This window comes from Urocampus carinirostris, chromosome 3 (genome assembly GCF_059441175.1).
Source record: "Urocampus carinirostris isolate Australia breed hairy pipefish chromosome 3, RoL_Ucar_1.0, whole genome shotgun sequence".
NCBI lineage: Eukaryota > Metazoa > Chordata > Actinopteri > Syngnathiformes > Syngnathidae > Urocampus > Urocampus carinirostris.
In genome coordinates, this window is record NC_142351.1 from 38,865,953 (window position 1) to 38,878,495 (window position 12,543).

Here is a 12,543-nt window from a genome sequence, read left to right on the forward strand (position 1 = left end):
TCCGATCGTCTCTCCTCATTTGCATGGGTCGCCCCCTTTGTTGAGTGCCTCCCCTGCCTCCGCCCTTTCCCCCCTCTCATCTCCTTTAATTAGCTGTGCCTATCGGAGGGCAGCTAACGACCGTCCGGCAAAGGCTAATTGATTTCAGCCTCTTCTCCTCGTTCTTTGTCTCCACTTTTTTTTACAGCTTCGTGTAGGAGGTTTTTAAGCGTAGAATTCCTGCAGCTCACCTTTGTGACAAAAAGTGATACACGGTAATTCATCTCAACTGCACATTAGCTCGGCAGTTAGCTGATGCTCTTACCCATCTATTAATCTATTAATTAGAGGGCTAATTAGGCTAAGAGAGGAGCCATTGACACAGTGTCACTCTTAACCCTGTTTCCTACCGCTCATTACCTCTGACGCATACACTCTCCGAGACTGTAATTAATGATAGCCTTAAACAGAAGCCCATAAGCTATTTTCACATTCTAATGTACAATTTACGTGAAAAAAATACATGAAAGCCAAGCTACATATGATTAGTTGTTTGGTAGGATTTGAATTAGGCCACATCACAAATCAATACAGCATTTACTTGATTTTTGCAGTTAATCTGTTGCATAACTACCCGTATTGACTGAATTTCCGCTAAGTAGGAACCATATAAATAACTTTACTGCAAACATTCACGCATACTGTACATATGCACATACATATACATACATACATGCACACACATATATATACATACATACAAAAACACTAGAGGTAAGAACTTGGGCCCGGGCCCAGACCTGGCCCGAATTTTCAGGCTCAAAACGTCAATCATAAAGTAGGGCCGGTTGGGCTTTTCTCTCGCCGTTTTTTTTTTTTTTCCTCCTCCCCTTAGTGGTGGATCTACACGACATGCACTTACTTTTACTCAAGTGATTATTCTGACAAAGAAAATGCTTACCAAACTATCAGTTTAACTCCAAATCACTAAATCCAAAGACATTTTCATCCTCTTTGGGTAAAAGACGCACAGCTTCCTCTTTCCACTTCCCTCGCGTCAGATGTAATTTCCGCTTCTTGCCAATAGCCTTCAAACTTTACAAACTTCCTGCTTTTGGCCAAATATTTTACTATTTGCATCTTATAATCTGCAGAATATGATTTTCTTTTGTTCAGTATTACCCTTACGTCACCGAGATGCGCACTTCGGCGCCAAACAGTTAATTTATTGCAGTGCACACTTGATTTGAGGGGCTCGGCCTAAGTAAACCCCAAGCTGGGTAGTTCAGCTGAAACGCACAACTCTGCTCTGAAGTACGCGCGGCCGAAGTAAAGCTTTGTGTTTACTTTGGCGTCAAATTAAAGCTTCAGGTTTATTTTGGCTCGTTTATCAAAGTAAGTTAATCTGTCACCTGCCATTTGGGCGGGTTCAGGTTTATATACCTGCGACTCGTGTCAGGCTAATTCTTTTAGGACCGATCTTACCTCTAAAACACGCACATAAACTATACGTGCACACGCATACACACGCTCATATACACGTGCACCTACACATATACATATTCACGTGCATACACACATATACAAGTGCACACACACTACACATACATATCAATAATAAAATAATTTTAAAAATGTATCTTATGTATTCTGAAGTTTTATACATTATTAAGTCTGACAACATCTGTTTTCATGATAATGTTGCCTTTGTTTAACCACTGATCAAATTTTTTGCTAATGCCATAAATATTATTTGTTTGTCTCTAAGCATGTAAACAATTCATTCAGGTTCCGCAGCATTCGTAAAAATCAGCAAAAACTAATTAATAAATTTAGCTCAACTCTTAGGACACAAAATGTCTAAAAAGCAATATTATTTTGGAGACCATATTAGTTTGTTTGTAAATTCCCTACCTACCTGAAGGTAGCCTGAGTGTAAATCTGTGTTTCTGACTTCCTTACGTGTTTCCATTGTATTTTCAAATATTGAGAACCCCAGTTAAATGTGAACCCCATTGAATGTGTGTTATTTGCTAAAAAGAGTACACACATATATACATTTTTTAAATTTTTTTATTACCCAATTAATATCCCTTGTAATTTCTGAACAAAAGACTGCAATTGTAAAATTGTAAACATTTACACACTCAATACGTAGCAAGAATCTGTTAAAATTCGCTGTTCAATTATTTATTGTGTAATTATGTTAATTAGATGGGTGTGACTATCATTGTGTGTTGAGGGGTCACAGATTGGTGACCCCTTGAATCGCAGTGAGGGGGGGGAAGCCAAATGGCCTCTGGCCCCAGCATGTGTATGCATGTAAACACACAGAGATAAAGGGGGTGCTCGGAAGGAACGTTTTCAAACTCACACACACACACCAAATCAGAAAATACACAACGTCTGTCAACAGGTGGATGTCGCTTGCGCCCACCAAAAAAATCCAGAAATTAAAAAAAAAGTCCAGACTAATTGGCAAGAGATGCAACAAAAGCTGAAAACTGATTTTTATTTCCACTGGGTCCTCGTTTTTTCTTCATTAATTTAACTCACATACACACTTTCCCCCTCCGGTGCCCGCTAGTGCATGTATGCGCACACGTGTCCATGTCTTCTCACCCGTACTCATGTTTAATTATCTAGCCAGCATGCCTGAGTGCAGGAAAACAGCGCTCTGCCTAATGGGATGTGAAAAGAGACACACATTAGCACGCAGAAATATGAGGCTACATGCACACAAACAGCCTCGCACACACCGCGCTTAATTAGCGCAATTAGCCTCTCCGCTGTCGAGAGCTGTGTGTTTTCAAGACTCGTTAGTTAGCGATGATGGAGTCGCTGTGTACACACACAGCACACAAGGATGGGAGTCTTGGCAACGGAGGAGGTAGAAAGGCATGCGTTTCCCGGGCCCGCCGGACTTGACTTTCCCTCGTGGGGACAGAAGGTCGGCGCCCCGCCGCGTCGCACACACGGAGCAACACCTCCGGGCTTTGTCCGGCAGGGTCACGGGCCTTGCCGCTCCGGAAGAGGAAGCCCCCGAGACATTCCGCCGTGCTAGCAGCTATTGCTCGTCTCTGGGGAAGTTAATGAGATTGTGGCAAGTTCCCACGCAAGGTCTCGGATTGCTGGGCACATTCAGGGTCGTAATGGCATTTACAGAACAAAATAAAATCAATAAAAAACTAAGAGGAATCTGAAGAGAAAGCGGAGGGTTGATGTATTTCCCTGTCAATGGCACTAGTCACATTCAGGTCATATAATGTCTTTTCAAGATAAAAACAAAGCCAAATAACTCTGAGGTAGTGAAAATGAATGACTGACGTAATTTTCCGTCAATGGCTCTGCGCACATATTCAAGTCTGTCAAAGTCACTTCAAGATAAAAGCAAGGCCAAAAAACTCTGAGCAAGTGAAAATGAATATTGTATTTCCTGTCAATGGGATTCGATACTTTCAGTTTTACCCAAAAGGAAACTGAACGGAAAGGAAAGGGTTGAGCTATATTCAATCAATGGCACTAGGCATATTCAGTTCCTTTCACATTTCCTGCAGAAAAAAAACTAAACAAAAATAAACTCTGTGAAGTGGTCCCTTCTCAAGGTTTTTTATTGTTTCCCATGTTGAGGTTTTGGTATAATAGTAATCTGTAGCTCTTTGAGACTCCTTGTGATTAATAAACATGATTTGACAAACAGGAAAGCAGAGGGTTGACTTTATGGCACTAGGCACACTCAGGTGCTTTAATATCAACTCATGAAAGAAAGAAAAAAAACAAGTAAGACTTAAGGAAAAGTGGAGGATTCATGTACTTTCCCGTTAATGGCACTAGGCATATTCATGTCATATCAAGAAAAAAACTGGAAGTCTGAAGGGAAATCGGAGGTTTGACGGTTTTTTTCCGTCAACAGCACGAGGAACATTTAAGTCTGTTAATGACCCCTCGAGGAAGAAATACTCAGAAAGAGCAAGCGGACGAATTACATCGTTTCCTGTAAGTGGCGCTAAGCACAGTCCGGTCCGTTAATGTCACCTCGAGAGAAAAAAAATTGTGGAAGACTGAAGAGAAAGTGGAGAGTTTACATATTTTCCTGTGAATGTCACAAGGCACATTCATGTCCGTTCGTGTCGCCATGATTAAAAAAAAAACAGCTGTACGCTAGTACTGCTAGCGACTGCATCTTGCATTTGGCTAAAAAAAGTGCTTTTTTTGAAGGTCTGTGTTTTGGGGGGAAGTGACCATGTTACTAATTTTTCTATTACTGTATTTTTTTCAAAAGATTTTTCAATGTTTTCCAATTCAAACTTATAACTGAATCGTAATTTATTTTTGCATGTTTGAAATAAATATTATTAGTAAAGGATTATATAAAGTATTACCAAATGATTACTGCACTAGTGGAAAGCAATTGCAACCATAGAATAACTGATCATATCTCCTGCTTGATAATCTTCTGTCTTGTTATCTCTTCATTTTCGTTTTGTGTTGCCTTTCATTCACCTTAGCAGGGAATTGTTCTCTTAAAAGGGGAATTAGCTCAGTGTCTCCTTCCCCTCCCACTAATCCCATGAATGAGTGACTGTTGGCATGGTCAGATTCGTAGAGATGACGGCTACCGGATTAAGCCCAGTCACGGTTGCTGACGATGTTGTGTTTTATTTTCAGGCCGACGCAGTTTGTGGACAGAGACCCCACGCTACTTCGTACTTCGGTTATCGTTGGTTTACCGCTGGGCAGAATTTGAATTGTCTTTATTGTCATCTATTAATTTTCTTCAGACAGGGAACACGCAGCTATCACGAGGGGAAGGTCGTGTGTGTGTATTGGGTGGGCGTGACTGTCTGTGTTTGCAACTGTGATAGGCTGCTGTATGCTGTCAGGTAAACAGCCGGAAAGGGCAGGTGCACAGGTCAACAAAGTCAGAAGAGCACAAAGAAAAAGTGATCACCCGTAGGTGCTTCGGAGATCATTGCGTCCGGGAATCAACTGAGACAACGTCAGCAAAGAAAGCAAAGTCGAGACTGTAGTTCTGGCTAAGTGCTACGGCTAGGCTAACAACTGTCACAAGCTACCCCTGTCAAGCGTGTATCTCTACAACGCCAGATCCATTACCCCTGAAATGGATGACCAGGAGCTACAACTCGTGAAAAATCGTTACATTCGGGACGGTTCTTTTTTAATCATCACTGTGACCTGGCTCAAGTCGAGGTTACCCGATGCTAGCGTATAGCTAACCAGCTACTCTGTAAATTGCTTTCATACTCTGGAAGGAGAAACCTTCCAATTTCGTTGTACTTTGGTGTAATGACAATAAAGACCATTTATTCAACTGCAACTCTGTGTTCTGTGTATTTATTTTTAAATAGTTAGTATTTATTCTGTTAGATTTATACTCTGTCTGTAATGACGTCATCCCCATGTAAGTTTGCCCTTTGGGGGCTTTTATGACGGTGTGATGCTACTTTGCTGATTTTCAATTTCCCCGGGTGGTTCTGGTCTCCTTAAACCATGATAACTTCGGGATCTATGTATGACAATGTTGACATTCTGCTGTCCTTTTCCCAGGGAAGAACGTGAGCGCTGGATCCGGGCCAAGTATGAGCAGCGCGTCTTTCTGCCGCCGCTGCCATGCATCGATCTGTCTTTGGGCCAGCAGCTTCTTCGGGCCACGGTGGAGGAAGATCTTCGCGCCGTAGTGCTGCTTCTGGCACACGGATCACGTCAGCAGGTCAACGAAACCTGCGGAGATGGTGATGGGCGAAACGCGCTGCATCTGGGCAGCCGCAAAGGAAATGTGGTCATCACGCAGCTACTCATCTGGGTAACGTGTTGCAACTTTTGCTTACCAACCCATCACCGTTCGTTTGAACTGAAAATCAAAATGACTCATCATTCATCTTGGGTGCTAAAAGGTTCATTAATATGCATATAAAATGACAATAAAAAAGTAACCACAAAGCGGTTTTGTCAACCAAATTTTTCCATTATGAATCAAATTGTAATCCCACTGAGTCAAAAACGGGTAAAACCGTCCTAGAATCGCTTAGTATGGTGTCCAATCACCTCTAAAGAAGAGATACTCAACCATACATTGATGGATTAATGGACAAGGTAGCTTAATTGCTAGCTAATTGGTTAAAAGGTACGCAGATGGCTACTTAAAACGGTTAAAAAGGTTTCTGGATAGCTATGTAAAACAGTTTAAAAGGTAGCTGGATATCCAGCTAAAACTGTTAAAAAGGTAGCCGGATAGAATGGAAAAATCCAAAAATGGGTCTAGCTATATGTCAAAAGAAAAGAAAGCTATCTATCTAGATAACCGGTTGCCTGAAAAGATAAAAGGTTAGCCAGGTAGCTATCTAAAGAGCTGGGTGAAAGGTAGCCAGATAGCTAGCTAGAATGACATAGGATAGTCAGATAGCTACCTAAGACTAATGTATAGCCAAATCTTTAATGAAAAAAAGTAAGAATAAATTATAAAACGATTAAATAAATAATAACCAAATAACACTAAGTTCTTTACAGGAATAAAATCTAGAAAACATAATTTTGTGTGGTGCATAGTCTTAACAAGTTCAAGTTTAGCGTAGTTCTCAGAGCACTGGACCATAAGTGGTATCAATGACTTGTAACAAGTCAGTATATTTTATCTCATTTTCACTCCATTTTTAATGGTACCAGAGATTATGGTTAACCTGTTGTGGGTTTCACATGTTACAATAACACTAAATTCTGTATTCTTCTATTATGAGAATTGTAAGTGACAAATGCACTACGAAATTAACACTATCTGGTACTAAAGATAGTGTAAGAATGAGATAAAAGCCAATGCCTTTTCATATATCATCTAGACCACTGGTGGTGCATTGTTAAGAATTTGGTGCTCTCACAACTGTGGCCAGGGTTCAAATACTGTTACAACCAAAACCGCGCATCCAGACTTTGAAGTTATTTTGGGGGTTTAAAAAAGTACTCTGGTATTATTCATTAGGCCGGACCAAATGTGGAGATAGGCTGTATCTGGCCCGGGGGCCAGAGTTTGAGGACCACTTCTTTTTTAATACAGGATCAGTTTGTCCAGACTTCATTCTAAAATTAGCCCATAATTTATATATATAAATAAATCAGTGCCCTTATGAAAGACAGACATTTAACTCCACTTTAATAAGTATTTGCCAAAGACACACCACAGGAAATGGTGCCCCTACTTGTGGTTAAGGGATCCAACCGACCAACAGTCACATAGTAATAACAGATTAATTACACATTCTTTTAGAAATGCATCTCAAACTGGTAGCTATTTGCGCAAGTCAGTAACCAAAAAGTAGCTTAAGCTTCATAAAGGATGGTGACCCCTGCGCTAACATATTTTGCCCATTTGTGCTTAGTACGGCGTGGACCTGATGGCGAGGGACGCCCACGGCAACAGCGCCCTGGCGTACGCCCGGCAGGCCAACAGCCAGGAGTGCGTGGACACGCTAGCCCAGTACGGTTGCCCGGACGAGCGCTACCCGCTAATGGCTACGCCCAACCTAGCTCGCCGCAACGCTAATCGCAACAACAGCTGTAGTAGCGCCGGGAGCAGCAGCAGCGCCTTCATCTGACCGGCGTAGTCCCCTCTACCTGCTGTGACTTTTGGCTCTGCCCTCCCCGCCCGTCGGGGACCGACCTGGCGCCCAGGGTCAGTACCCAAAGCATGCTGGGTATCAAACCGACTCACGATCACCTCAAATGGCTGCAGTCATCCTGATCCTCAAGACACTACAAGGCCAGTTTGCTCTCAAGCGTTTCCAGTCCCATGGCACCGCCTCCAATTTCTTTTCTATTTTTACTTCTGTGAACTAATATACCCGTGTTAAATGTGACAAATAGGTGAACGCCGTCGGGACCGCTCTACGGGAAATGTCGGATCAGGCTCAGGGAGACGGTCAATCGGAACCAGCCTGTAAATACGGTGGCATATTTGCAACACGATTACGTTCCTGTTTTGGAGGCAGAAGTTGGCTGAGTTGATGGCGTTCAAGAGCCAGGTCGCTTTTCATTTCAAAACCGGCATCGAGTATAGTGCGACGTTTGTTTGGTTTCAAAGGAAAAAACGTGCTCAAGGGCTTATTGGCTCTTCTATGTCTTTAGTTGTTGGCGGCAGCAAACAAGTTGGGTTAAAAGTCAGTTGTTTGTTTGTTTACGAAAGAAAACTGAGTTCAAGGGCGCCTCCTATCACTCATTCATTGCCCAATTAATATCTGACGTCTTTCGCCCTCAGTGGTATTGAATGGGTCGGGTTGAATGTGTGTCGTCTGTTTTCGAAGGAAAGGCGTGCTCAAGGGCACCCCTTAGCACACATTTGCTGCTCAGGTAAAGTATTAGACGCTTTGGGCCGTCAGTGGCAGTGAACGAGCTGCGCCTTTTTTTTTTTTTTCGGGGAAAAATAATCCTCAGCGGCGCGTCCTACCACTCTTTCCCTGTCCAGTTAAAATCGTTGACATCTTAAGCCATCGACGGCAGTGAATGGGTTTGGTTAAAGTGCGTCGTTTGTTTTCGAATGAAAAGCGTGCTCATGGGTGCCCCCTATCTCTCATTAGCTGTCCCGTTAAAATCCTTCACGTCTTAAGCCATCAGTGGCAGCGAACAGGTTGGGTTGAAAGTGTGCTGTTTTTTTAATTTATTTTTTTCGGGCGATTCAAAGGCGCCCCCTTTCACTTCTTTGCTGCCCGGTTAAAATCTTTGACGTCTGTCGTCCTCAACGGAAGCAAAGTGGGTGAAAGTGTGTCCCTGGTTTTTGTTATTGAAAGAAAACTGTGCTCAAGGACGCCCTCTATCATCCATTGGCTGCAGTTAAAATGTACATTTTTAGCAGTCAGTGGCAGCGAAAGGGTTTGATAGATTATCTTCTAGACTGGAACTTAAAAAATGTGTCTCATTAGCGCAAGAACTGAAACTGAGCACAAAAGTGGCAAATTTGTGACTTTCTGTCGCGACCGAGTAAGATTGCCGGAATCGTCTCATAACTTTCCGACCCATCGATCGTTTCGATTTAACCAGCAAGCGAATGGACTCAATTCCCATGTCTCGTTGAATGGTCTCGCTGAATGGTCTCGCTGAATGGTCTCATTTGTTTCCAAATCGCTCCAGACGTAGCATAAAAGTCCCGTGAGTCAAAAGGGAAGGACATACTCACTCCTTTAGCATCGTTCACAAGCTAACAAAACAAACTCAAAAAGACTGACGTCCGCCACCGTCCCTTCAAGAATCATGTGTGTCTGATTTTTTATGTTTACTTCCTAGTGGAGCAAAAAGGGAATCCAACTTCTTATTTTTTGTGTTTTTACACCAGGGACACTTCTTGCAAGCTTATTTCTTTATTGCGTTCAAAAAGCACTCGGGTCAAAAATAACCCAAAATGGATTCAAAATGTTTACCTTTTTGTACTGGTTTCATTGAGGGTTTAAAACTACACCATTTTTAGGGTTATAGTTTCTTGTTTTACACCATTTTACACCAGTTTTGTGGGTTGTTATGAACCAACTACAAAGGTTTCTTGTTTGTTTTGGGGTTTTTTTTCCCGGATTTGAATCCGATGATCGGACTTCTGAGGGTGTTAAACATCATGACTTGATTTTTGAGGAAGTTGTTCCGAAAAAAATAACCAATTCATTTTGGTTGTTTTGTGTAATACGAACACTTTTTTTGTGGGTTGTTACAAAGAAATAACACTTTTATTTTTAACACACAGCGATCTAATTATCAGGGTGATTTAAAAGTACATTATTTTCGGGCAATCATATAACCAATTAATTTATTGTTTTTTATTTATTAGTTTTGTTTGTTTTTGTAATACCAAACATTTTTGGGGATGTGGTTACATAGAAACAACACAATTCTTTAAGGATTTTATGTGAGTTTTTTTTCTTTCTCTTATTTTTTTTTAGTGTTAAACAAATTACACATTTCAAGCGATTTAAAAGAAAGTAATTTGCTTTGTGGGAGGTGTTAGGGGGTCTGATTCAGTTTTCAGAAGGTATTTCTTTTTGTAATACGCCAAGCAATGTTTTTCTAGTTGGTTATATTGTCTTTTGGGTGGTTTGTTATGAATAAATTACAGTATTAGTTTTGTACAGTGATCTGTTTTCTGGAGGGGGTTTTAAAAAAATGACTGATTTTTCAGTGGTTAATATAATTCAAATAACGAAGCAATTTTGGTTGCTTTGTTGTTGTTTTTTTTTTTTGTTGTTGGTTTTTTTATGACGTTTTGTACCAAACAACCCAATTTTGGGGGGGTTGTACTCAAATAACTGTGTTCCATGATTTAAACAAGCTGCTTTCTTCTTCTTTTTTTCATTTTGATTACCGTCTGTTGTTTTTTTTTAAGGGTGGAACAAAACGGCCCGATTATTTGTTCGAACGTTTTGGTGGAAAAATGTACAAAACAAATTATTTGGGCTGGGTGGATAGTTTTTTGGGGGTGTAGGGGGGGCTAGTGGGGATTGTTATTAAAAAAAAATTTTGAATCCCATTTTTAGTTATTTTTTGTTTCAACATTACTATCTTCTGGAGGTTGTTTTATATCAAAATTACCCAGCTTTTGGGGCTTTATGCAAAAAAATACATTGCATTAGGTAATACACAAATATAACTAAAACTAAATGCTTTCGTTTTTTGAATACTGTAATTTTTTTTCTGGTCTTATAACCGCCTGTTTTTATAGCAAGTTGAAAAAGAGGCCCCAAAATATATTTCTTACCCATGTTTTTTGGAATTATTACTACTTTTACTATTGTTCTATGATTTTATTTTTATATTTTGTTTAACCATTTTTTATTCAAACAAAATTCCCTAATGTTTCTTTTTTTACTTAAATTAGGGATAACCTAATATTCTTTTTTTCTACTTGTGTAGGTTAGTAATTCAAACAAAATGACCCTTTCTTTGATTCGGCTTACATTTCGAATGTTATTTCACAACAAAATTACCCAATTTTGGGAGTTCTATGTTAGAAAATACCCCAAAAATACATGCCAAATGAACCAACTAGGCAATCGTCCACTTTTGATCCAAATGGGATTGTTTTTGACCCGACTGTTTGAGTGTCTAGCTTCAAGAAGGGAAGGGCTTTTTCTCTCATGTGCAAAAAACAAAACAAAAAAAACTGTGTCCTCCTTAAGCTGTACTGACAACCGCTAGACTGAAGATGGCGCTCTATTCTCCACGACTTTTGGTCGGATCTATTTATTGAATTGCTCTCAAGCAGTTTGCCTTCAAAGTGTGTCGACACTCGGAAGCAAGATTGCGTCGAATCGTCTCGCTTATTTCGTCCATTTGACTGAATGTGTCGTTAGCTTGCTTTTGTTTCCTCGGATCGATAATGCTGAGTCATCAGAATTAATTTTCCGTCAGTTTGCCAACCCCTCGCTCCATACTTATACAGATCTTGAGCTGGGTACGCACAAGCCGAAGAAACCAGGCGGCTACTGCAGTACCACACCTATCCGTGAGAGGCGCTGTAAGACAACAGTTTCATAGAAAATAAAATAGAAGAGAGCTTATGGAATTTGTGCTGTCTTTATTGGAGACATACCACACGGAAATCGATCATTGGAAAACCGATACGTGTGTACCCCGCTTTATAGTCAAACAATTTCATCTTTGCCTTTTGTTGTAACGCCCCAGCCTTTGTTGTTGTTGTTTTCAACCTGTGATTGTATAACCTCACTATGAGACGGCCCATTAAAAAACTTTTATTTTGTGATTTTTTTTTTGTTTGTTTGTTTTTTGACGTATATCTGGTTCATGCTTTTTTTTATTTATGGGAAACAAATGCACTAAATTCACTTGGCATTAGCTTGTAGCCTGGTGGCTATTTGCGATGTGATGCTTTAACTTTATTTTCAAACAGTAGCTACCGGTTGGCTCAGTTTTTGTTTAAAATCTTTTAAAATAAATGTATTTAAAATAAAAATGCTTGTGTGGTTAATTCTCGTGGGCCAACATTAGACGGGCAGCTAGCTCTCAATAAGATAAAATAAAAAGCTGTCAATGCTAACCGTGACCTCACTGCTAGCTTAGCACCTCTCTTACATGTGCTTTTTTTGTATGGCTTGCCCCAGACCCGCCAACCCTCCCCAACCACCCCCCCTTACCTGTTACCTGTGTTTCATATTCTGATTTGTCGTTCAGACACGTTATCGATGTTCTTGTGGTTCTAATGATTATTTAGTTGGATGTACAGTATGATAACACAGAATCTTCTGTTAATGTGTCGCTTTTCAATAAAGACCACAATAATGTTCACTCTGTGTTGCTTTGTGCCTGTTAGTTGTCATTCGGTATTTTTTTAGCATTTAGCCAATTGCAGGTTTTGTGCAATCATGACAATCATAATAAAATGTCTATTTTGTTTCAAGGACATTAAGTAGAAGATATAAGCCATAAATGTATCTCAGTGTTGTTGTGTTCAGGGTCCTCTGTTTAGGGGAGAAATTTGGACTTACTGTAATCCCTCGCTACTGAGGGCTTTGTATTCTGTGGCCCCAATGCATCGCAGTTTGAAAAATATTCCGCAAT

The 12,543-nt window shown here is 40.4% G+C and overlaps 1 protein-coding gene across 3 annotated transcripts in view; it reads left to right on the top strand.

The window, feature by feature from the left end:
* Positions 1-12,270, top strand: part of agap1 (ArfGAP with GTPase domain, ankyrin repeat and PH domain 1) — a 115,798-nt gene extending 103,528 nt beyond the window's left edge. For all 3 annotated transcript variants that reach the window (XM_088331751.1, XM_088331749.1, XM_088331750.1), the window contains 2 exons: positions 5,548-5,803; positions 7,371-12,270. In XM_088331751.1, coding sequence (XP_088187877.1) covers positions 5,548-5,803; positions 7,371-7,586 — 472 coding nt within the window. In that variant the 3' untranslated portion in view covers positions 7,587-12,270. The remainder of the gene's footprint in view (positions 1-5,547; positions 5,804-7,370) is intronic.
* Positions 12,271-12,543: the final 273 nt, after the last annotated feature.